Source organism: Saimiri boliviensis, chromosome 2 (genome assembly GCF_048565385.1).
Source record: "Saimiri boliviensis isolate mSaiBol1 chromosome 2, mSaiBol1.pri, whole genome shotgun sequence".
Classification (NCBI taxonomy): domain Eukaryota; kingdom Metazoa; phylum Chordata; class Mammalia; order Primates; family Cebidae; genus Saimiri; species Saimiri boliviensis.
In genome coordinates this window covers 12,010,428-12,033,596 of record NC_133450.1, presented here as the reverse complement: position 1 = coordinate 12,033,596, position 23,169 = coordinate 12,010,428, and the positions used below count along the sequence as shown (strand labels likewise).

The 23,169-nt window shown below is 39.6% G+C and overlaps 1 protein-coding gene across 3 annotated transcripts in view; it reads left to right on the top strand.

Moving 5' to 3' along the window:
• The window catches only part of ZWILCH (zwilch kinetochore protein), a 48,025-nt gene that overhangs the window by 23,418 nt on the left and 1,438 nt on the right, over nt 1-23,169 (top strand). For all 3 annotated transcript variants that reach the window (XM_010340312.3, XM_010340313.3, XM_074392760.1), the window contains exons 11-18: nt 799-904; nt 1,419-1,498; nt 4,107-4,263; nt 4,761-4,789; nt 7,889-8,025; nt 9,137-9,232; nt 11,600-11,712; nt 22,541-22,655. In XM_010340312.3, the coding sequence (XP_010338614.1) occupies nt 799-904; nt 1,419-1,498; nt 4,107-4,263; nt 4,761-4,789; nt 7,889-8,025; nt 9,137-9,232; nt 11,600-11,712; nt 22,541-22,629 (807 nt within the window). In that variant the 3' untranslated portion in view covers nt 22,630-22,655. The remainder of the gene's footprint in view (nt 1-798; nt 905-1,418; nt 1,499-4,106; nt 4,264-4,760; nt 4,790-7,888; nt 8,026-9,136; nt 9,233-11,599; nt 11,713-22,540; nt 22,656-23,169) is intronic.

Below are 23,169 nucleotides of genomic sequence, written 5' to 3'. Positions count from 1 at the left end.
CCTCCCATAGTGTTGGGATTACAGACATAACCACTGTGCCTAGCTAGAACTGATAAATATTTTTGAAGAGAACTGATATATATTATTCATTGCTCAATTGCAGAGAAGTAAAAATGAGTATGTTAATACTACTATAAGATGGTTCTAGTATCATATATTAATATACTGTAAGATGGTGCTGTTAAACTAGATATATTCTCATCTGACAAGTAGGAAAATGGAGACCAAGGTAATTTGTTCTTTTTTTTTTTTTTTGAGATGGAGTCTCGCTCTTCTTGCCCAGGCTGGAGTGCAATGGCGCAAATTCAGCTCCCTGCAACCTCTGCCTCCCAGGTTCAAGTGATTCTCCTGCCTCAACCTCCTGAGTAGCTGGGATCACAGGCACCTGCCATCACGCCCAGCTAATTTTTTTGTATTTTTAGTAGAGACGGGGTTTCACTATGTTGGCCAGGCTGGTCTTGAACTCCTGACCTCAGGTGATCCACCCGCCTTGGCCTTCCAGAGTGCTGGGATTAAGGCTTGAGCCACCACACCTGGTGGTAATTATTATTTTACATGGAAGGAAGGCTAAATGCTCACATTTAGGCACTATAGTTTTAAAACAATATTAAGGGTTTTGTTTTTCACTCTTGATTTGTATTTCCTTATTAGTGAATGAAGTTGTAGAAAATGCATTTATGTTTGTGTGTGTGTTCATGAATCCGTAATTTCTCAGAGCAGCATTTGAAAGCTTAAATTATTTCACTTAAAAAAAACCCAAACAAACTGAGTATTCTCTGAAGCTTGCTTCTTTTTCAGGCAGTGAAGCATGACGCCGCTGCAGTTGATCGTTCAGTCAAGCGTCTTTTCGAAGTGCGGAGTGATCTTGATTTTGCTGAGCAATTGTGGTGCAAAATGAGCAGTAGTAAGTGTTCATCAGGATTCAGATTTTTCCTTTTATTTCTTAGGTTTAAGTATTTTGGAGATAATACAGTGCGTACCACTGTTCTTGTGTGGAAGTCTGGTTCGTACTTTATCCACTTCATTTCTGATAATACATTGGTACATTCTGCTTAAGAATTGTACTAAGACAAGGTAATTTGTAGAATTATCCTTTTCTCTGCCTTTTTAAGACTTAGGTAATTTTCATGCTCTACTTATATGAAGGAAAACATATGCCTTACGGAAATTATTAGAAAAAGGAAAAGATATTCTTTAGTATTTTACTAAGCATGTTATCTTTTTGGCAATCTGAGTTTCTTTAGAAATGCATTAAATCTTTTTTTTTTTTTTTTTTTGCCTCTTTGATTTCTTTCTCTTTCTCCTACCCATGAAGTAGATTCTTGCCTTCTACTTCATTTGTGTATCCTTAAGATTAATGATGTATTTGATCTGTAGAAATAGACTGAAAATAATGTTCCACTGACTTGTTTCCCAAGGTGTGATTTCATACCAAGACTTGGTGAAGTGTTTCACATTGATCATCCAGAGTCTACAACGTGGTGATATACAGCCATGGGTAGGTTTAGTAGTATGTGTCAGATCATTTTCTCAGGCTCTGAAGCTAACTGCCTGAGTCTGAATTCCAGCTCTGATACTTTCTAGTTTTGTAAAGTTGGGCAGGTTCCTTTACTTTTCTGTGCCCCAGCATTCTCATCTGTAAAGGTAAGAATAGTATCTACCTCATAATGTTCCAGGATTGACTAATGTTATCCAGGTAATGCACCTTGTGCCTGGTTCATAGTTAAGTGCTCAGTAAATGTAAACTACTGATACTGTCATTGTAAAGTGTTGCTATAAATGAGCATCTCATATACTACTGATGAGAATGGAAGTTGAGATATTCTCTAAAAAGCAATTTTGATAATGTATTGAGAGCCTCACAATGTATCATGGCCTTTGAACCAATAATTCTTAGGATGTATCCTAAGCTCATATTCAGAAACATGTATCAGAATAATTACTGCAGTCTCATTTATATTGGCATCAAATTTTAAATGAGCTAACTTTCCCTTGCTAATTGAACAGCTAAGTAAATAATGATATAGCTACATATGACGTAATAGTTGCTGAAAAAATGATGCTGACAAATAAATATGGAGAAATGCTTACAATATTTAATAAAAAGGAATATACACAATTGTATACAAATGTAACTTTTGGAGAGAAAAATCTGGAAAAAAATATGCTAAAAATCGTAAGAGCAGTCATCTCTGGTGGAAGGGCTGCAAATGACTTTTTCCAGTCAGGCACAGTGGCTCACACCTGTAATTCCAGCACTTTGGGAGGCTGAGGCAGGCAGATCACTTGAGATCAGGAGTTCAAGACCAGTCTGACCACTATGGTGAAACCCTGCCTCTACTAAAATCCAGAAAATTAGCTGGCCTTGGTGGCCAGCACCTGTAATCCAAGCTACTCGGTAGGCTGAGGCAGGAGAATTGCTTGAACCTGGGAGGCGAGGGTTGCAATGAGCTGAGATTGCGCCATTTCACTCCAGCCTGGGCAACAGAGCAAAACTCCATCTCAAAAAAAAAATTTTTTTTTCCAACTGCATTATATCTCTACTTTATGAATTTTCCTCAATGAATTTGTGCAACTTTTTATAGTCAAGAGAAAGCTAAGTACAAAGTTAAAAACAAAAAGTTATTTAATAGGAATCATTTTAGGTAATATGACTGCCAATTCATAGTTACAAAAGTTATAAACCTTTATAGGTGTGAACAAAGATACTTTGCAGAGTAAAGGCATGCAAGTTCTGCTTAATTGAGCATTAGTGATTCCAGGCATTTTAGTTTTAGCCTTGAATTTAGTTATGAATTTTCCTCTTGAGAGTTTGTGTTTATGAGATGTTTACAAGTATAATCTTACCATGTACTATGAGTACAAAGTGAAACTAGTTATGTATATATTGTAAAAAGACCATGCAGAAAATTGTGATGAAAGTTAGAGAAATAGAAAGTAGTGGGAAAGTGACAAATATTTTATATGTACTTAAAATGAATTAACATTTGGAATACATATTGTAAATTCACAGCTCTTTACAATTATCAAGTTCCTATGTTAGATACTGTAACCAATGAGGACTTCTTTATGACACATGCATGGACCATTGAGAGAGTTTGTTTTACTGCAGCAACAGATTTTTGGTGAAGATGAAGTTGTTCAGTTGTGGAAAAGATGCCATAAAACACTGAAATCAGCTAGGAGAAGAGTTGTAAATTTTCAAAGGAAGAACTCTGACTTCTCTTTGGTGGAATTTTATCTGGGCATGATAAGTTTTAACCCTTCTTAGTTACTTTGGACTTAAACAAATGAGAAAGGAATGGCATTTTATTATTTTAGTTTATATTTTATGTGGTTTTTTTTTTTTAATGACTCAGAGTCTTGCTCTGTTGCCCAAGCTGGAGTGCAGTGGTGCAGTCTTGGCTCACTGCACCCTCTGCCTCCCAGGCTCAAGCGATTCTCCTGCTCAGACTCCCAAGCTGGTACTACAGTTGCACACTACCATGCCCAGTTAATTTTGTATTTTTAGTAGAGATGGGGCTTCACTATGTTGGCCAGGCTGGTCTCAAACTCATGATCTACCCTCCTCAGCCTCCCAAAGTGCTGGGATTACAGGTGTGAGCCACTGTGCCCATCCCAGGAATGGCATTTTAAAAACTGATGTTCATGCCGGGTGTGGTGGCTCACACCTGTAATCCCAGCACCTTGAGAGGCCGAGGCAGGCAGATTACAAGATCAGGAGTTCGAGAGCAGCCTGGCCAACATGGTGAAAACCCGTCTCTACTAAAATTAGAAAAATTAGCCGGGCGCAGTGGTGCATGCAGTACTATCTGGGGCAGGAGAATCGCTTTAACTCAGGAGGTGGAGTTTGCAGTGAGCCGAGATCGTGCCACTGTGCTCCAGCCTGGGAGACAGAGCAAGACTCCATCTCAAAACCAAAAGGAAACAAAAAAAACCCCAAAAAACTGATGTTCATAATTTGGGGAGGTTTGTTCAATTTATAGTGTTAGGAGACTAAGAATGCAAGCTTATAATTTTTAGCTTGTAGCTACTGTAATTAGCTTCTCTTTTGTTTGTGGGGTTTATTTATATCTTTGTTCATATAAAATTTTCTTGATTTCTAGCTCCATAGTGGGAGTAACAGTTTACTAAGTAAGCTCATTCATCAGTCTTATCATGGAACCATGGACACAGTTTCTCTCAGTGGGACTATTCCAGTTCAAATGCTTTTGGAAATTGGTTTGGACAAACTAAAGAAAGATTATATCAGTTTTTTCATAGGTGAGTCTCTTTCTTGGCTCAAAAAATTCAAAAAAAATCACAGTTATCAGTCACAGATATTCTCAGCTTTTCTCTTTCTGCTTGCCCCTCATCGTCTGTAGTCCTTCCTGGCTTTGTACATGGTTCACTGTGAGATGAGCATTTCCCTTCTCTGGCCTTAGTCCCCGCCCCCCCACCGATAAAGATATCATATTCATTATATCCATAGTTCTTACTTGTTTTTAGTTCACACATTTGAGGTTCTAGGAAGTTAATATTGTAAATTATTTTGTGAGATGCAGTTATAATACCCTACACTTGGTTGTTTTTATGAGGGAGAAGCTGTGATCATTTTAGAATATTATGGTATCATATGCCAGAAAACTTGGCCTTTTGTGAGGAACTGTTTAGCTTGACAATCTCATTCATATATGAACTATGAAAAATCATATAGATTTCTTAACATGTAATAGAAAATACCTAAAGTTTTTCTGTATGTATGTGTTTTTTCGTAATAGGTCAGGAACTTGCATCTTTGAATCATTTGGTGAGTTTATTTCTTTATTCTCAGATTGGTTTTTCTTTCATTCAGTCATTCTGTATGCAGTTATTAACTGCCAATAATATGCCACCCACTGTCTCAGGTCCTGGGAAACAAATAAGAAACTCAGTGCCCTTAATTATTACTGCCTAGTAAGTGACAAAAAAGTAGCCCATTCAATGTCAGTTCTTGTGCTGTATAAATTTGTGATACTTAAATTATATAAATTTATAATATAAATTTATAGTTATATCCTTCTCAAGCCAATGTACTACCACACATCTCATCTATCTAGAATAGTTAGGGAATTCATAGATTCTATAAAGTTTGTTTTATATATATTTTTTTTGTGACGGAATCTTGCCCTGTCGCCAGGCTGAATGATGTGCAGTGATATGATCTTGGCTCATTATGACCTCTGCCTCCCAGGTTCAAGCGATTCTCCTGCCTCAGTCTCTGGAGTAGCTGAGATTACGGACATGTGCCACCACGCCCAGCTAATTTTTTGTGTCTTTAGCATAGATGGGTTTCATCATGTTGGCCAGGCTGGTCTTGAACTCCTGACCTTGTGATCCGCCCGCCTTGGCCTCCCAAAGTGCTGGGATTATAGGCATGAGTCACAGCGCCTGGCCTGTTTTATATTCTCCTTGCCCGTTTATATTATACTTGAAAGTTTATTTTCCAAATAATTTATGATCTTTAATACATTGGCTCAAAAGATACTTCTAGGTTTCAGGGTCATCATTATGAATTTGGTGTATTTTTCTCACCCATTCAGAAACTTTAGAAGGTTGAATAGTATCTGTACTGACCCTTGACATTCACTGGAAGATCCTTTTGAAAATGAATTTATAGTATCAATTTATCATTTCTCGTATAAAAATACAAGATAGAGGCCGGGCGTGGTGTCTCACGCCTGTAATCCCAGCACTTTGGGAGGCTGAGATGGGCTGATCACCTGAAGTTGGGAGTTTGAGACCAGCCTGACCAACATGGAGAAACCATGTCTCTACTAAAAATGCAAACTTAGCCAGGTGTGGTGGTGCATGCCTGTAATCCCTGCTACTTGGGAGGCTGAGGCAGGAAAATCGCTTGAACCTGGGAGGCAAGAGGTTGTGGTAAGCTGGGATTGCACCATTGCACTCCAGCCTGGGCAACAAGAGCAAAACTCCGTCTCAAAAATAAAAAAAAGATAGAAAAACTAGCTGTATCTTTTGTGCAAAATAGACTCAACTGGATTCTTCTGATGTGTAATTTTTACTATTCAAATTTTTAAACATTTTATTAAGGGTATATATTTTTAGTGGAAACATATTCTAACAAACACACACACACACACACACACACACAGAGCACAGTCCTCCATCTCTGTGGGTTCTACATCCATGGATTCAACCAACTGCAGATTGAAAATGTTGAAAAAAAAATAGGCTGGGCACAGTGGGTCACGCCTTTAATCCCAGCACTTTGGGAGGATCGCTTGAGCCTAAGAGTGTGAGATCAACCTGAGCAACATAGGGAGACTCCATCTCTACAAAAATAAAAAAATTAGCCAGGCCTGATTGTCTGTGCCTGTGGTCCCAGCTACTTCTGAGGCTGAGGTAGGAGAATTAGTTGAGCTAGGAAAGTTGAAGTTGCAGTGAGCTGTGATTGTGGGCTACTTTGTTGTCTATCTGCACTCCAGCCTTGGTGACAGAGCAAGACCCTGTCTCAAAAAGAAGGGATGATTATGTCTCTATTGAATATGTACAGACTTTTTCTGATCATTTTTTTTTCTTGTCATTATTCTCTAAACAGTTTAACAATATTTACATAGCATTTACATTGTATTAGGCATTACAAGTATTCAAGAGGTGACTTAAAGTATACGGGAGGATGTGCATGGGTTATAGGCAAATACAATACTATTTTATATAAAGGACTTGAGCATCAATGGATTTTGGTATACAAGGGGGATCCTGGTACCAATCTCCCATGGATACCAAGGGACAACTGTATCTGTATATAGTCATACTTCACTTAATGATGGGGCTACATTCTGAGAAATGTGTCATTAGGTGATTTCCTCATTGCTCAAATTTCAGGGAGTGGCATACTTAAACTTAGTTGGTATACCTAGGCTATGTTGTATAGCTTGTTGGTCCCAGGCTGTAAACCTGTACAGCATATTTTTGAACTGAATACTATAGGTAATTTTAACATAGTGGTATTTGTATATCTAAACATATCTAAACACAGAAGGGTTACCATACAAATACCTTATGAAAGATAAAAAGTGGATACCATGAATGGTAAGTTGCTCTGGGTGAGTCAGTGAGTGAATGTGAAGGGATAGAACATTACTGTACAATACTGTAGACTGTACACTTAGGCTATACCAAATTTATTCAAAATTTTGTTTCTTCAAAAAATTAACCATAACTTACTTTTTTACATTATAAACTTTTAAATTTGTCTAAACTTTTTAATTTTGTAATAACACTTAAAACACAAACACATTGTCCAGCTATGCAAAAATATTTTCTCTTTATGTTCTTACTCTGTGAGCTTTTCTCTATTTTTAACTTTTTTTTAATGTTTAAAAAACATGGCTCACGTCTGTAATTCCAGCACTTTGGGAGGCCAAGACAGGCGGATCACTTGAGGTCAGGAGTTTGAGACCAGCCTGGCCAACATAGTGAATCCTTGTCTCTACTAAAAATACAAAAATTAGCTGGGTGTGGTGGCGGGTGCCTGTAACCCCAGTTACTCAGGAGCCAAAGGCAGGAGAATCACTTGAATCTGGGAGGTGGAGGTTGCAGTGAACCGAGATCACACCACTGCACTCCAGCCTGAGTAGCAGAGCAAGACCCTGTCTCAAAAATAAAAAAGACCACTACAATATGTGTGATCCATTGTTGACTTAAATAGTTATATGGTACATGACTATAATTTAGTTTGAAGAATAGTATTGAAAGGTGGGGAATTCTGTCTAGCTGCCGTTTCTTTTTTTTCAATCTCTGTTATCAAGGATCTAAATTTAGGTGTAGCAGGCATACCTATATTCTTTACAAAGGTTATACTAGTGCTTTAAATCCCTATTTTGCTTATATTTTTTCATTCCAGGAATACTTCATTGCTCCATCAGCAGATACACAAGAACAGGCTTCTCGTGTCCAAAAACTCCACCATATTCTAGAAATATTAGTCAGTTGTATGCCTTTCATTAAATCTCAACATGAACTCCTCTTTTCTTTAACACAGTAAGTACATCTGTATTCTTTACTTATATGGAAATGTATTCTCTTCTGAAATAGTTATAGCCTAAATATGTGCTGTTTTTATTACCAGTTAGGGTAGAACTTCTTCATCCTGTCTTTACTGTAGCATGAGTCTAAGTCAATGCTATAGGCCGGAAAGGCTTTGGATTCAAAAGGAATTAGATTTCACATTGGCTGTGCCACTCCCTAACTTCCTTAGGAAGTTTCCATCTCTGGATCCTGTTTTCTCATTTGTAAAAAGGATCTAATAACCTCATGTGTTTGTGGTAAGGATGAAATTATGTAATGTGTATAACATACCTGACACTTAATAGGTGCTTAGTAAATACTAGTTCCTTCTCTTCTTTATAGCCCTGTAAATTTGGGTCAAAATAACCATGCGAGCCATCTAAATGATAACAGAATCAAATAGTATTACTAGACTTCTGTCAGTAGCTTTGCTGTGATTGTAGAGACTGCTCTAATTTGAGATTCCAATTAGTTTGACTAGTGGTAATTTGGAATAATTCCCAGGCATGGACTGCTGGTATCTTATGTGCATTTGAGGCCTCAAACTAGGAAGGCAACTGTCCAGTGGAAGGACTGCGTTTCTGGGAGGAAACGTACCATCACATTTTCCAAAATTAGAATTCGCCTCAGTTGTAAAGGGGAAAGTTTGAAATTATTATTGTTTATAGAATCTCAAAGGCTTTTTTCCCCCATTATATACCAGTGGAATGAATGAGTTAACTCTAATTCCTTGGTCTCTGAAAACCATGGAAGCTGTGCTTTTGCTTCTCCTCTTCCTCTTTTTATAGTATTTTCTGTAATCTCTTCTCCCCACTGAAGTCTTTCTTTGGGTTCAAATATATTTTATATTTACGAGAAATACGTCTATGTAAATTTTTTAAAAGTGAGTGAGATTTGTTTTCAGAGAAAAAACATAACCTAAGTTTAGTTTGGGGGGTGGTTTTGTTTACTTTTGTGGCTCAAAGTATTTGCTGTTTTAGTTAGTGGCACTGCATAAAATGTTTCCCTTACAAGCTTTAGACTACCAGAAAACCATTATCTCAAATGTCTTTTTTCCAAAAGAGGTTCAATTTTGTTTTTTTAGGATCTGCATAAAATATTACAAACAAAATCCTCTTGATGAACAACATATTTTTCAGCTGCCAGTCAGGCCAACTGCTGTAAAGAACTTATATCAAAGGTAAGCAATTTTGGCTAGCCATGGTGGCTCACACCTGAGGTTCTCCATCCTAGCACTATGGGAGGCTGAGGTGGGAGGATAACTTGAGCTCAGGAGTTCAAGACCAGCCTGGGCAACATAATGAGATCTTCTATTAAAAAATAATAAGCAATTCAGTTATCTTAAGTCAAGCCATGATCCTAGGCATTCATTAGGGACCTTATGACCTTCATTACCTTTGAAACCTTAATCATCTGCGGCCTAGCCTGAGAGAGTCCTCCCTCTTCCTTCTCTCAGACCTCTGTCTAGACTGTGGAGCCTCTAAGTCTTTCATTTTCCTCTGTACTTGTTACTCTTAGGAGAAAAATGACCAGGATAGTGATAACAGGGTTTGGGATATGACTGGGAGTGAGAGAAGGGTTTAGGGTTAGAGGAGGTAGGGGACTGTGCGGCCGGGATGCTGGATGGTCCTCCAAGGGGACACTGAGGTCGCCTCCAGGGCAGGTCTCCCTGACTCTTCTCTCAGCATATGAGATTCTTGAAATTTCTCTCATACTATAGCCACTCTATTTATACCCTCCCTCTATCTATTTCCTTCTTAGCCAGACTCCCACACTCCCCCTCAAATTGCTCTGGCAAAGGTTACCAGTGGCCTCTTAATTGTCAAATCCACTGGATGCTTTCCAGTAAGATAATGTTTCCTAGCTGCTTGTGTAATTAGTTGGCCCACCAATTCTTTCTGCCTCAGTAAGCACTTATAAGGCTGTTTGGAATGTAGCATTGTTGCTTTCTTGAACTTGTCTCCTTAGTTTCTGTGCCATAGCCTCTGTCTTTATTTGAATTCTACCTCTCTGGCCCACCTGAAAAGCTTAGTTCTCTTTTCAGGTTCCTCTTCCTCTATCGCTTTTCTTTTGAGGCGGAGTTTTGCTCTTGTTACCCAGGCTGGAGTGCAATGGCGCGATCTCGGCTCACCGCAACCTCCACCTCCTGGGTTCAGGCAATTCTCCTGCCTCAGCCTCCCGAGTAGCTGGGACTACAGGCACGCGCCACCATGCCCAGCCGATTTTTTGTATTTTTAGCAGAGACAGGGTTTCACCATGTTGACCAGGATGGTCTCGATCTCTTGACCTCGTGATCCACCTGCCTCGGCCTCCCAAAGTGCTGGGATTACAGGCATGAGCCACCGCGCCCAGCCTCTGTCGCTTTTCAGCAGAACTCTACCCTCTGCCTTCTTTTCTTCTTACTTCCTATCTTTCTTTGGTGATTGCATTTATATTCAAGGCTTCAACTTGTCCAGGTTAACAATACTTCATAACTCACAGCTCCAGTTGCTCTGAGCTTGAGACCCATCTTTCTAAATGCTTATTAGCTGTGAATCCCCAACTTATTGAAGTAGCAGTTCAAACTCTAAAACCAAACACCTCATCCTTTTGTCAATGCTTTTTCCTCCTCCCATACTTCCTCATATGGCCATCATTAATGTCTACCTAATGCCCAAAACAAAAACCTAGTGCTTATCCTCCACCCATTCCCTCACTCCTTTAAATGGTTACTGACAGCCTGGCAACATGGTGAAACCCTGTCTCTACAAAAAAAAATAAGGATTAGCCAGGCATGGTGGCATGTGCCTCTAGTTCCAGCTACTAGGGAGGCTGACGTGGGAGGATTGCCTGAGCCTGGGAGGCAGCGAGGCTGTAGTGAGCTGTGATCATGCCACTGCACTCCAGCCTGGATGACAGAGCAAGACCCTGTCTCAAAAAAAAAAAAAAGACTGACTCTAGACCTTGGTAGCTCTAGAACTTGTCCCCTTCTCTATATCTTCACATCATTACTTTGTTTCACATCCGCATCATTTCATACCTGGACTGTGGTCAAATCCTTTTTCCTAACTACGCTCTCTGCCTCTGTTGTCTGTCTTGTATATGTCATTGCCAAAACAATCTTCCTAAAATTCAGATCCCATCAGGACGTCCTCCTGTTTAAATGGCTCCTATCACAGGGATGCTGTGTTACTGCATTTCTTCAGACATTCCACACTCTTAAGCCTTGGTGTCTACTCATGCTTCGTTCCTTGATCCTGGACCTTATACCTGCCTGACTAACTCCATGTTATTTCATACTCAGCTCAAACATCACAGCCTCTGAGGAATCTTTCCAACTCTACAATCACCAGTCCAAGTTACATTTCTGTCTTCTGTTTTCCCCAACACACCTAGTATTTCTCTGTTGTAGCATTTTTTTTCAAATGGTTATTTTTATTCTTGTTTTTCTCCCTCTTTTGACTATACACCTCAAGGGTGGAATTGTTACCTGTTTACTGTTTGTCCTCAGTGCTTTTACATGAGGACTTCACTAATTTTTCTTTTGTTGTTTTGTTCTTTCCTTAAGTGAGAAGCCACAGAAATGGAGAGTGGAAATATATAGTGGTCAAAAGAAGATTAAGACAGTTTGGCAACTGAGTGACAGCTCACCTGTAGACCATCTCAATTTTCACAAACCTGGTAAAGATGGTTTATAATCTGTTCAGATAAATAATTCCAATAGAAAATAAACTAAGTCAGGCTAGCTGCAGTGACTCCTGCTGTAATCCCAGCACTTTGGGAGGCTAGGGCAGGCAGATTGAGCTCAGGAGTTTGAGACCAGCATGGCCAGCATGGTGAAACCTCCATCTCTACGAAAAATACAAAAAATTAGCCGGGCATGGTTGTGTGTGCCTGTAGTCCCAACTACTCAGGTGGCTAAGGCAAAAGAATTGCTTGAACCCAGGAGGTGTAGGTTGCAGTGAGCTGACATAGTACCACTGCACTCCAGCCTGAAAGACAGAGCAAGACTCTGCCTCCAAGAAAAGAAACTCAATCTTACTGGAAGGGATTATTATAGCTCTTGTGCCCAGTTTTAAATAATTTTCCTGAACTCTAAGCATAAAACATTTACTTTTTTTTTTATTTTATTTTTTTTTGAGACGGAGTTTCGCCCTTGTTACCCAGGCTGGAGTGCAATGGCGTGATCTCGGCTCACTGCAGCCTCCGCCTCCTGGGTTCAGGCAATTCTCCTGTCTCAGCCTCCTGAGTAGCTGGGATTACAGGCACGCACCACCATGCCCAGCTAATTTTTTGTATTTTTAGTAGAGACGGGGTTTCACCATGTTGACTGGGATGGTCTCGATCTCTTTACCTCGTGATTCACCCTCCTCAGCCTCCCAAAGTGCTGGGATTACAGGCTTGAGCCACCGTGCCCGGCCAAAACATTTATTCTTTAAAAAAGAAAACTGCTGGCTGGGCACGGTGGCTTATGCCTGTGATCCCAGCACTTTGGGAGGCCGAGGTGGGCAGTTCACGTGGTCAAGAGATCGAGACCATCCTGGCCAACATGGTGAAACTCTGTACTAAAAGTACAAAAAATTGGCCAGGTGTGGTGGCTCACCCCTGTAATCCCAGCACTCGTGGGAGGCCAAGGCAGGCCGATCACCTGAGTTCGGGAGTTCCAGACCAGCCTGACCAACATGGAGAAACCCCATCTCTACTAAAAATACAAAATTAGCCAGGCATGGTGGTGCATGCCTGTAATCCCAGCTACTGGGGAGGCTGAGGCAGGTGAACTGCTTAAACCTGGGAGGCGGAGGTTGCAGTGAGCTGAAATCGTGTCACTGCACTCCAGCCTGGTGAAAGACCAAAACTCCATCTCAAAAGAAAAAGAAAAAGAAAACTGCCTGGCCCGGTGGTTCAAGCCTGTAATCCAGCACTTTGGGAGGCTGAGGCAGGTGGATTGTTTTGAGCTTAGGAATTTGAGACCAACCTGGGCAACATGGAGAAACCCAATCTCTACAAAATACAAAAATTACCTGGGTGTTGGTGGCTCACTCCTGTATTCCCAGCTACTCAGGAGGCTGAGACTGGAGAATCACTTGAACCCAGGAAGTGGAGGTTGCAGTGAGCCAGTTGTACTATGGCAGTCTAGCCTGGGCAACATTGTGAAACCCTGCCTCAGAAACACTACACACATGCACATCATGATTTTTATGCAGCTGTAATACCCAGAAAAATTTAGTGTATAGTAATCACAACAGAATGCTTTTTCTCCCTACCTTGTATAGAGAAACTTTTACTAATAGAATTCAAACAATATGGACATAGGAGTAAAAATAGGTTGTAAGATGGAAATGCTGATTCATACTTAACACTTTTGTGCACTGGTTAAAACGATATTCTGTCATAGTATCTTCTCCATGGTTGAAATAAGGGTTGAGATTTCTAGTATTCTGTCACAGATGGTCCATATTAGGCAAAGAATGTAAGCCCTTTGTGTAATTAGCTAGTCTATCAAGTCTTCCTGCTTAAGGAAGTACATTTTAAACTCCTGTCTTCATGCACATGGGTTATATGGTGTGTTGTCTCTTGTTCCTATAGGTCTTAAATGCTTCCATTTCAGTATGTAAGGATTATTTGAAAACAAATCTGATAGTTTTTAGGTAGAATCTATTAATTAGATTTCAAAGGCCTATTCTGCTGGGAACACAAATAGTTTTATTTTACTGATTGATAACTTGCAAAAAATATTTCCAGAAAATGCTCTCCTGCCCCCCAAGTATTTTTTTATTTAGGTGTAATGGAAATTTCTGTCAGTTAGAGGCTCTGTTCATATCGTTGAACTCTAAAAGTCATAACCAAACTGATTTTTTCTGAGAGTCATCAGTTAAAATTATGCTGTGTTGGAGGATCCCAAGATGGCTGAATGAGAGGCAGCTCCGGAAAGCAGCTCCCAGTGAGAGAGGCACAGAAACCGAGTGGTCTCCACAATTCCAAAGGAGGTACCAGGTTTTGTGGATCTGGTTGGACAGTGGGTATAAACCAAATAGGGCAAGTTGGGGCAAGGCTGGGTACTGCCCCACGCAGGAGGTATGTGCAACCGACTGGAGGACCAGGGGATCTCCCATCTGGGGCTTCGGTTCGGATACAGTGCTCCACCCAAGCTCTCTACAACCCACAGAACAGGAGATCTTCGCCAGGCTGAAAAGCCTCAGTTAGCTTCCTGAACAGCACAGAACAGCAACTTCAGCCGACACGGAGGCTGTCAGCTTAGATCTAGGCAGAAGCACCAGCTGACACGAAAGCCAGAAAGCCAACTGGATGGATCTACTCTCCCCGCAGAGGGAAGGGGAACTGAAAATGGGGAAATAGCCCATACGGCAGGATGGGCTCCCTGCCCCCTTGACAAAGCCCAGCAAACTGAAAAAAACTCTCATGCCAAGGTTTTGCACCTAGAGAGTGACCAGGAACAATCCAGCTCAGTGGAGGGAGGAGCAGCTGCCATTGCAAAAATTGGCTTAACTTTCCTGAGTAAATAAAAGGCCCAGCAGTGCCTATGCAGGCAGAAAAAGGAAAGGCCGCCTCTGCAAGCAGCTAATCAAAACTATAAATCCAATGAAGTGGGGGAAAAGCAGCACAAGAATGAAACCATCAAAAACAGAACACCTCTCCCCCACCACGACATCACAACTCCTCACCAGTAAGGGAACAAAGCTGGACGGAGAACAAATTTGACCAACCTACAGAAGCAGGCTTCAGAAGATAGTTAATAACAAACTTCTCTGAGTTAAAGGAACAGTTCTAACCCAATGCAAAGAAACTAAAAACCTTCAAAAAAGGTTAGATGAAATGCTAACTAGAATAATCAGCTTAGAGAAGAACATAAATAACTTGATGGAGCTGAAAAACAGCACAAGAACTTAGTGAAGACTTGATGGAGCTGAAAAACAGCACAAGAACTTAGTGAAGCATACACAAGTTTCAGTAGCTGAATAGATCAAGCAGAAGGATATCAGAGATTGAAGATCAACTCAATGAAACAAAACGAGAAGGCAAGAAAAGAGAAAGAGTGAAAAGAAATGAACAAAGCCTTCAAAAAATATGGGATTATGTGAAAAGACCTAATCTACACTTGATTGGTATACCGGAAGATCATGGGGAGAATGAATCCAAGCTGGAAAACACTCTTCAGAATATTATCCAAGAGAACTTTCCCAACCTTGCAAGACAGGCCAACATTCAAATACAGGAAATACAGAGACCACCACCACGATACTCCTCTAGAAAAGCAACCCCAAAGCCCATAATTGTCAGATTCACCGGGGTTGAAATAAAGGAAAAAATACTAAGGGCAGCCAGAGAGAAAGGTCGGGTCACTCACAAAGGGAAGCACATCATACTCACAGCAGATCTCTCAGCAGAAACCGTAGAAGCCAGCTGACAGTGGGGGCCAGTATTCAACATCCTTAAAGAAAAGAACTTTCAACCCAGAATTTCATATCCAGCCAAACTAAGCTTAATAAGTGATGAAGAAATAAAATCCTTTACAGATAAGCAATTGCTGAGAGATTTTGTCACTACCAGACCTGCCCTACAAGAGCTCTTGAGGGAAGCACTGAACATAGAAAGGAACACACATAACAATATTAACATTAAATGTAAACAGACTAAATGCCCCAATCAAAAGACACAGTCTGGCAAATTGGATAAAAAGCCAAGAACCATCAGTGTGCTGTATTCAGGAGACCCATCTCATGTGCACAGACACACATAGACTCAAAATAAAGGGATGGAAGAAGATTTACCAAACAAATGGAGAGCAAAAAAAAAAAAAAAAAAAAAGGGGGGGTGGCAATCCTAGTCTCTGATAAAATGGACTTCAAACCAACTAAGATCAAAAGAGACAAAGAAGGGCATTACATAATAGTAAAAAGATAATACAAGAAGAAGAACTCACTATCCTAAATACATATGCACCCAATACAGGAGCACCCAGATACATAAAGCAAGTCCTTAACAACCTACAAAGAGACTTAGACTCCCGCACAATAATAGTGGGAGACTAACGCTCTACTGTCAATATTGGGCAGATCAACTAGACAGAAAATCAACAAGGAAGTCCAGGACTTGAACGCAGATCTGGACCAAGTGAACTTAATAGACATTTACAGAACTCTAAACCTCAAATCCACATTCTTCTCAGCACCACATCTAAAATCGACCACATAATTGGAAGTAAATCACTCCTCAGCAAATGCAGAACAGAAATCATTTAACCGTCTCTCAGACCACAGTGCAATCAAATTAAGAAACAAACTAAAAACCGCACAACTTCATGGAAAATGAACAACAGGCTCCTGAATGTCAACTGGATAAACAATGAAATGAAGATACTACATACCAGAATATCTGGGACACATTTAAAGCAGTATCTAGAGGGAAATTCATAGCAATAAATGCCCACATGAGGAACAAGGAAAGGTCTCAAATCAACACCCTATCATCAAAATTGAAAGAGGAGCAAGAACAAAAAAACTCAAAAGCTAACAGAAGACAAGAAATAACTAAGATCAGAGCAGAACTGAAGGAAATAGAGACATAAAAAAACCCTTCAAAAAAATCAACGAATCCAGGAGCTGGTTTTTTGAAAAGATCAACAAAATAGACCACTAGCCAGACTAATAAAAAAGAAAAGAGAGAAGAATCAAATAGATGCAATAAAAAATGACAAAGGGGACATCACCACCGATTCCACAGAAATACAAACTACCATCAGAGATTACTACAAACAACTCTATGCACACAAACCAGTAAATCTGGAAGAAATGGATAAATTCCTGGACACTTGCACTCTCCCAAGACTAAACCAGGAAGAAGTTGAGACCCTGAATAGACCAATAACCAGGGCTTAAGTTGAGGCAGCGATTAATAGCCTACCAACTAAAAAAAGCCCAGGTTGAGATAAGTTTACAGCTGAATTCTACTAGACATACAAAGAGGAGCTGGCACTATTCCTTCTGAAACTATTCCAAACAATACAAAAAGAGGGAATCCTCCTCAACTCATTTTATGAGACCAACATTGTCCTAACACCAAAACCGGGCAGAGACACAACTAAAATAGAAAACTTCAGGCCAATATCCATGATGAATATCAACACAAAAATCTTTAATAAAATACTGGCAAACTGAATGCAATAGCAAGTCAAAACATTTATTCATCACAAGCAAGTAGGCTTCATCCCAGGGATGCAAGGCTGGCTCAACATATGCAAGTCTATAAACATAATCCATCACATAAACAGAACCAAAGACAAAAACCACATGATTATCTCAATAGATGCAGAGAAGACCTTCAACAAAATTTAATAGCCCTTTATGCTAAAAACCCTCAATAAACTAGGTATTTATGGAACATACCACGAAATAAAAAGGTATTTCTGGCAAACCCACAGCCTGTATTATACTGAATGGGTAAAAACTGGAAGCATTCTCTTTGAAATCTGGCACAAGACAAGGATGCCATCTCTCACCATTCCTCTTCAATACAGTATTGGAAGTTCTAGCCGGAGAAATCAGGCAAGAAAAAGAAATAAAGGGTATTCAGTTAGGAAAAGAGGAAGCCAAATTATCTCTATTTGCAGATGACATGATTGTATATTTAGAAGACCCCATCGTCTCAGCCCAAAAGCTCCTTAAGATGTTAAGCAACTTCAGCTAAGTCTCAGGATACAAAATCAATGTGAAAAAATCACAAGCATTTCTATACACCAATAACAGAGTCAAATCAAAAATGAACTCTCATTCACAATTGCTACAAAGAGAATAAAATACCTAGGAATACAACTAACAAAGGATGTAAAGGACCTCTTCAAGAACTACAAACCACTGTTCAATGAAATAAGAGACGACAGGAACAGATGGGAAAACTTTCCATACTCATGGTTGGGAAGAATCAACATCATGAAAATGGCCATAGTGCCCTAAGTAATTTATAGATTCAATGCTATTCCCATCAAGCTTCCAATGACCACTTCAAACTTCATATGAAACCAAAAGAGAGCCCGCATAGCCAAAACAATCCTAAGCAAAAAGAACAAAGCTGGAGGCATCATGCTGCCTGAGTTCAAACTATACTATAAGGCCAAAGTAATCAAAACAGCATGGTACTGGTATCAAAACAGAGACATAGACCAATGGAACAGAACAGAGGCCTCAGAAGCAATGCCACACATCTGTAACCATCTGATCTTTGACAAACCTGAGAAAAGCAATGGGGAAAGGATTCCCTGTTTAATAAATGATGTTGGGAAAACTGGCTAGCCATGTGCAGAAAGCAGAAACTGGACCCCTTCCTGACACCTTACACCAAAATTAACTCCAGATGGATTAAAGATCTAAACATACGACTTAACACCATAAAAATCCTAGAAGAAAACCTAGGCAAAACCATTCAGGACATAGGCATAGGCAAGGACTTCATGGCTAAAACACCAAAAGCATTGGCAACAAAAACCAAAATAGACAAATGGGATCTAATTAAACTCCACAGCTTCCGTACAGCAAAGGAAATAATTATTAGAGCGAACTGGCAACCAACAGAATGGGAAAAAATTTTTGTCATCTACCCATCTGACAAAGGGTTAATATCCAGAATCTACAAAGAACTAAAACAGATTTACAAGAAAAAAACTAACAGCCCTTTTCAAAAGTGGATGAAGGATATGAACACTTTACAAAAGAAGACATTATGAGGCCAACAAACATGAAAAAATGCTCATCACTGGTCATTAGAGAAATGCAGATCAAAACCACATTGAGATACCATCTCACACCAGTTAGAATGGCTGTCTTTAAAAAATCTGGAGACAACAGATGCTGGAGTGCAAATTAGTGCAACCATTGTGGAAGACAGTGTGGTGATTCCTCAAGGACCAAGAAATAGAAATACCATTTGACCCAGCAATCCCATTACTGGGTATATACCCAACGAATTATAAATCATTCTGTTTTAAGACACATGCACATGTATGTTCATACTGGCACTGTTTACAGTAGCAGAGACCTGGAACCAACCCAAATGTCCATCAACAATAGACTGGATAAAGAAAATGTGGCACATACACACCATGGAATACTCCGCAGCCGTAAAAAGCAATGAGTTTGTGTCCTTCATAGGAACATGGATCAATCTGGAAACCATCATTCTCAGCAAACTGACAAGAACAGAAAATCAGTCACCACATGGTATCACTCATAGGCGGGTGTTGAACAATTAGAACACGTGGACACAGGGAGAGGAGCGTCACACACTGCGGACATTTGGGAGGGACTAGGGGAGGGACAGCGGGGAGTGGGGAGGGTGGGGAAGGATAAGGTCGGGAGAAATACCAGATATAGGTGATGGAGGGAGGGAAGCAGCAAACCACCTTGCCATGTTATGTACCTATGCAAAAATCGTGCATGATCTGCACATGTACCCCAGAACCTAAAGCACAGTAAAAATAAAATGGTGCTGTTTTTCTTCTATGTGTGACATAAAACCTGGAAATGATGTAAGAATCAGCTGTAAAAATAGAAAAATTTCCTCATGGCAAAACATATCAGAGGCAAAATAGACATAAACTGGGAAAAGAAATTTGTAGCCCAGGCCGGGTGCAGTGGCTCACACCTGTAATCCTAGCACTTTGGGAGGCTGAGGTGGGAGATTGCTTGAGCCCAAGATGCTTGAGCCCAAGAGTTCAAGGCTAGCCTGACAACATAGTGAGATTCCATCTCTAAAAAATGTAAAAGAATAAAACATGCTCAACCTGACCTAAAATAGGAGAAATACAAATTTATAATATATAGATACCTGTTCCGTATTCGCAAAGATCAAAAAGTTTGGTGTCAGTGCTGGTAATGGGTATGGGAGAACAGGCAATCATTCTCACACATTTCTGGTGGGAATGTAAAGTTGTACAGCTTCTGTGGAAGGTGGTACCCATCAAAATTGTAAAAGAATAGCTGGACATGGTGGTGGGTGCCTGTAATCCCAGCTACTTGGAATGCTGAGGCAGAAGAATTGCTAGAACCTGGGAGGCAGAGGTTGCAACGAGCCAAGATCAGCCACTGCTGTACTTCAGTCTGGGTGGCAGAGCAAGACTCCACCTCAAAGAAAAAAACCAAACAACAAAAATAAGTATTTTCCTTTGGCCTAGCAGTTTCATCAGTAGGAATTTATTACACACATATAATCAGACATGTGCAAACAGACCTATGAACAAGATTATTAGTTGTGGTATTGCTTATGGTAGCAAAAACATGGAGATCGGGACTTAGAAACTAAGATCTGGAAGGATACAGCCAGATTTTAGCCATGAGATGTGGAATGGTGGTAGCACAGATAGTTCAGTTTGGGCTAAACATTGGAATCATCTGCAGAGCTTTTAAAATTCTGTTGCCTAAGCTAGGTGCAGTGGCTCACGCTTGTAATCCTAGCACTTTGGGATGCTAAGGCAGGATGATCACTTGGTCCCTAAGAGTAACACAGTGGGATACCATGTGTACAAAAAAATACAAAAATTAGCTGCATGTGGTGACATGTGCCTATAGTCCTACCTACTTGGGAGGCTGATGTGGGAGGATTAGTTGAGCCCAGGAGGTTGGGGCTGCAATGAGCTGAGGTTGTGCCACTGCACTCCAGCCTGGGTAACAGAGTGAGACCCTGTCTCAAAGGAAAAAGAAAAGTTCTATTGCTCATACCAAGTAAATCAGAATCTCTAGGAGTACAGACAGGACATCAGTAATTTGTAAAGTTCTTCAGGTGATTCTATTGGACAACTGTGGCTGAGAACCACCAACCTAAACTAAACATTCTATCTATGTCTATTGTTTTTTAAAGAAGAAACATGCTAAGGGCTCTACTTCTAATAGTACAGGAAAAAAAAACCAAACATGTATTCTTTAAATAATTTTAAGAAGAAACATGTCTTTTAAAGAAGAAAACATGTGGCTCACACCTGTAATCCCAGCACTTTGGGAGGCCAAGGTGGGTGGATCACCTGAGATCAGGAGTTCTAGACCAGCCTGGCCAACATGGTGAAACCCCTGCCTGTACTAAAAATACAAAAAATAGCTGGGCGTGGTGGCCCATGCTTGTAATCCTAGCTACTTGGGAGGCTGAGGCAGGAGAATTGCTTGAACCTGGGAGGCAGAGGTTGCAGAGAGACGAGATGGCGCCATTGCACTCCAGCGTGGGCAACAACAGCAAAACTTCGTCTCCAAAAAACTTTTTTTTAAAGTACATTTTATTTGATAAAGTTGTTTTGAGGAAATTCATATAAGATGAAATACCTTTTCCTAATGATGCTGAATAAGCTAGTATACTTAATGTATCTTTTAAAGTCTTTTTGACACGGACTGCATCAAAAAACAGCGAAAGTTATTTTGAATATTGGAGTTAAAGCAATTTTCTAGTGCATTGGTCCAGTGACTCCTTTTATGAAATTAAGGACTTCTTATGAAATCATATATTGTGTGCTCAGAAACGCACTCAAGCTCCATTTTGGCTTGAACTTTATAACCTCTCTTACCCCTCATATATTCATGATGTGTTTGTCTAGAAATTATTCAGGGTCTTTTAGCCCCAAATCAAGAACCTTTCTTGAAGGGGGAAATCTCACTTGTAAAAATCATGGACTATTCAAACAAAGTCTTAATTGTAAATATTAAAGGCCCAAAATGTTTAATTTTCTTTCAAAGATCATAGACTTTTAAGGGCTTATTTCTTTAGACTGAGCACTTAAGTTGAATACTAGCTTTTCAAGATATTTAATGGCATGATGCTCGTGTAAAATAGTTGACATCAAAGGCAGGGAGACTTAAGAGAGAAAAGTGTACTTTTAGCCACTATGGGAAGAGAGGATAATGATTTGGAGTTAATGGAAGAGAAAAAGTGTCCAGTGGAGTGCTGCTCACCCAGTGGGTGCTCAGTAAATGACTGTTGATAATGATGAAAATATGGAAACCAAAATGTTGACCCACAAGGAAGTGGACGTTAACCCATCTAAATGTTGATTGGACCATTTATTTTTGAAATAAATGGTCTTTGGGAGAAAAATGGGTATGTGTCTAGCCCTAAGACTACAGATCTTACATTAGAAATTCTTCTGGGAAATTTATGTTAGGATTGGAAAAAGACAGTTGTGCTGTGGCACAAAAAGTAAAGCAGTGAGTTTCCAAATTAAAAATATGTAATTTAAAAAGAATCTGCTTCCTTAATCATGTTTTAAATGTTTCAGGAGTTTAATATTTAAAGCAAGTGTCCTTACTGGATTTTTTCCAATGAATTATCTTAAAGTAGAAGACACATCACAATTTAGAAGACACATCACAATTTAGAAGACACATCACAATTTAGAAGACACATCACAATTTAGACTCCCTCTTAGTTATTGTATTGTTGTAAACTCAGCATTATACATGGTAGAAAGGCAAGCAGGATGTTAACCAATTCTGATCTCACTGTTTTTTATTTATTACAGATTTTTCGGAATTAACGCTAAATGGTAGCCTGGAAGAAAGGATTTCCTTTACTAACCTGGTTACCTGCAGCCAGGTGCATTTCAAGTGAATTGTGCTGATGAAGTTTTCTATAAGGTATTTATGTTCACCTTTTAGTCTGTTTGTTAGCTACTTTGTAATTAAGTACCTTACGTCTAGCTCTTTCTACAGTATCAATGTTGATTCACTACATCAGGAATAGGGATTATTAGTAATCACATAAAAGACTTACCAGTTGCTGTTGAGCAGTGCAGCTCTTTTCTACCTTTTGTAGTCAACTTCATAGGTCAGTTTAATCCTAAAACTAGAGATGATAAAAAAATTGAGTGGTAGTATCTTTGCATTAAAAATCTGTATATGTAGTAGAAAGTGAGTTTAATTTTGAAACCATGGAAAAGAAAAACCCTGAACAGGAATATTGATTTGTCATTAAAAGCAAAGTTACAAGCAGTTTTATTCCAGCCCTATCATAGGACTAGCCCCAGATATAAATACTGTTCTTAAAATGTTTTGAGATCATATTAACCAAAAGAATTAATGGGATGACATTTTCTACTGTCTTACTCTTTTTCAGTTTCAGAAACAGTATTTAGTAAAATCAAATAAGTAA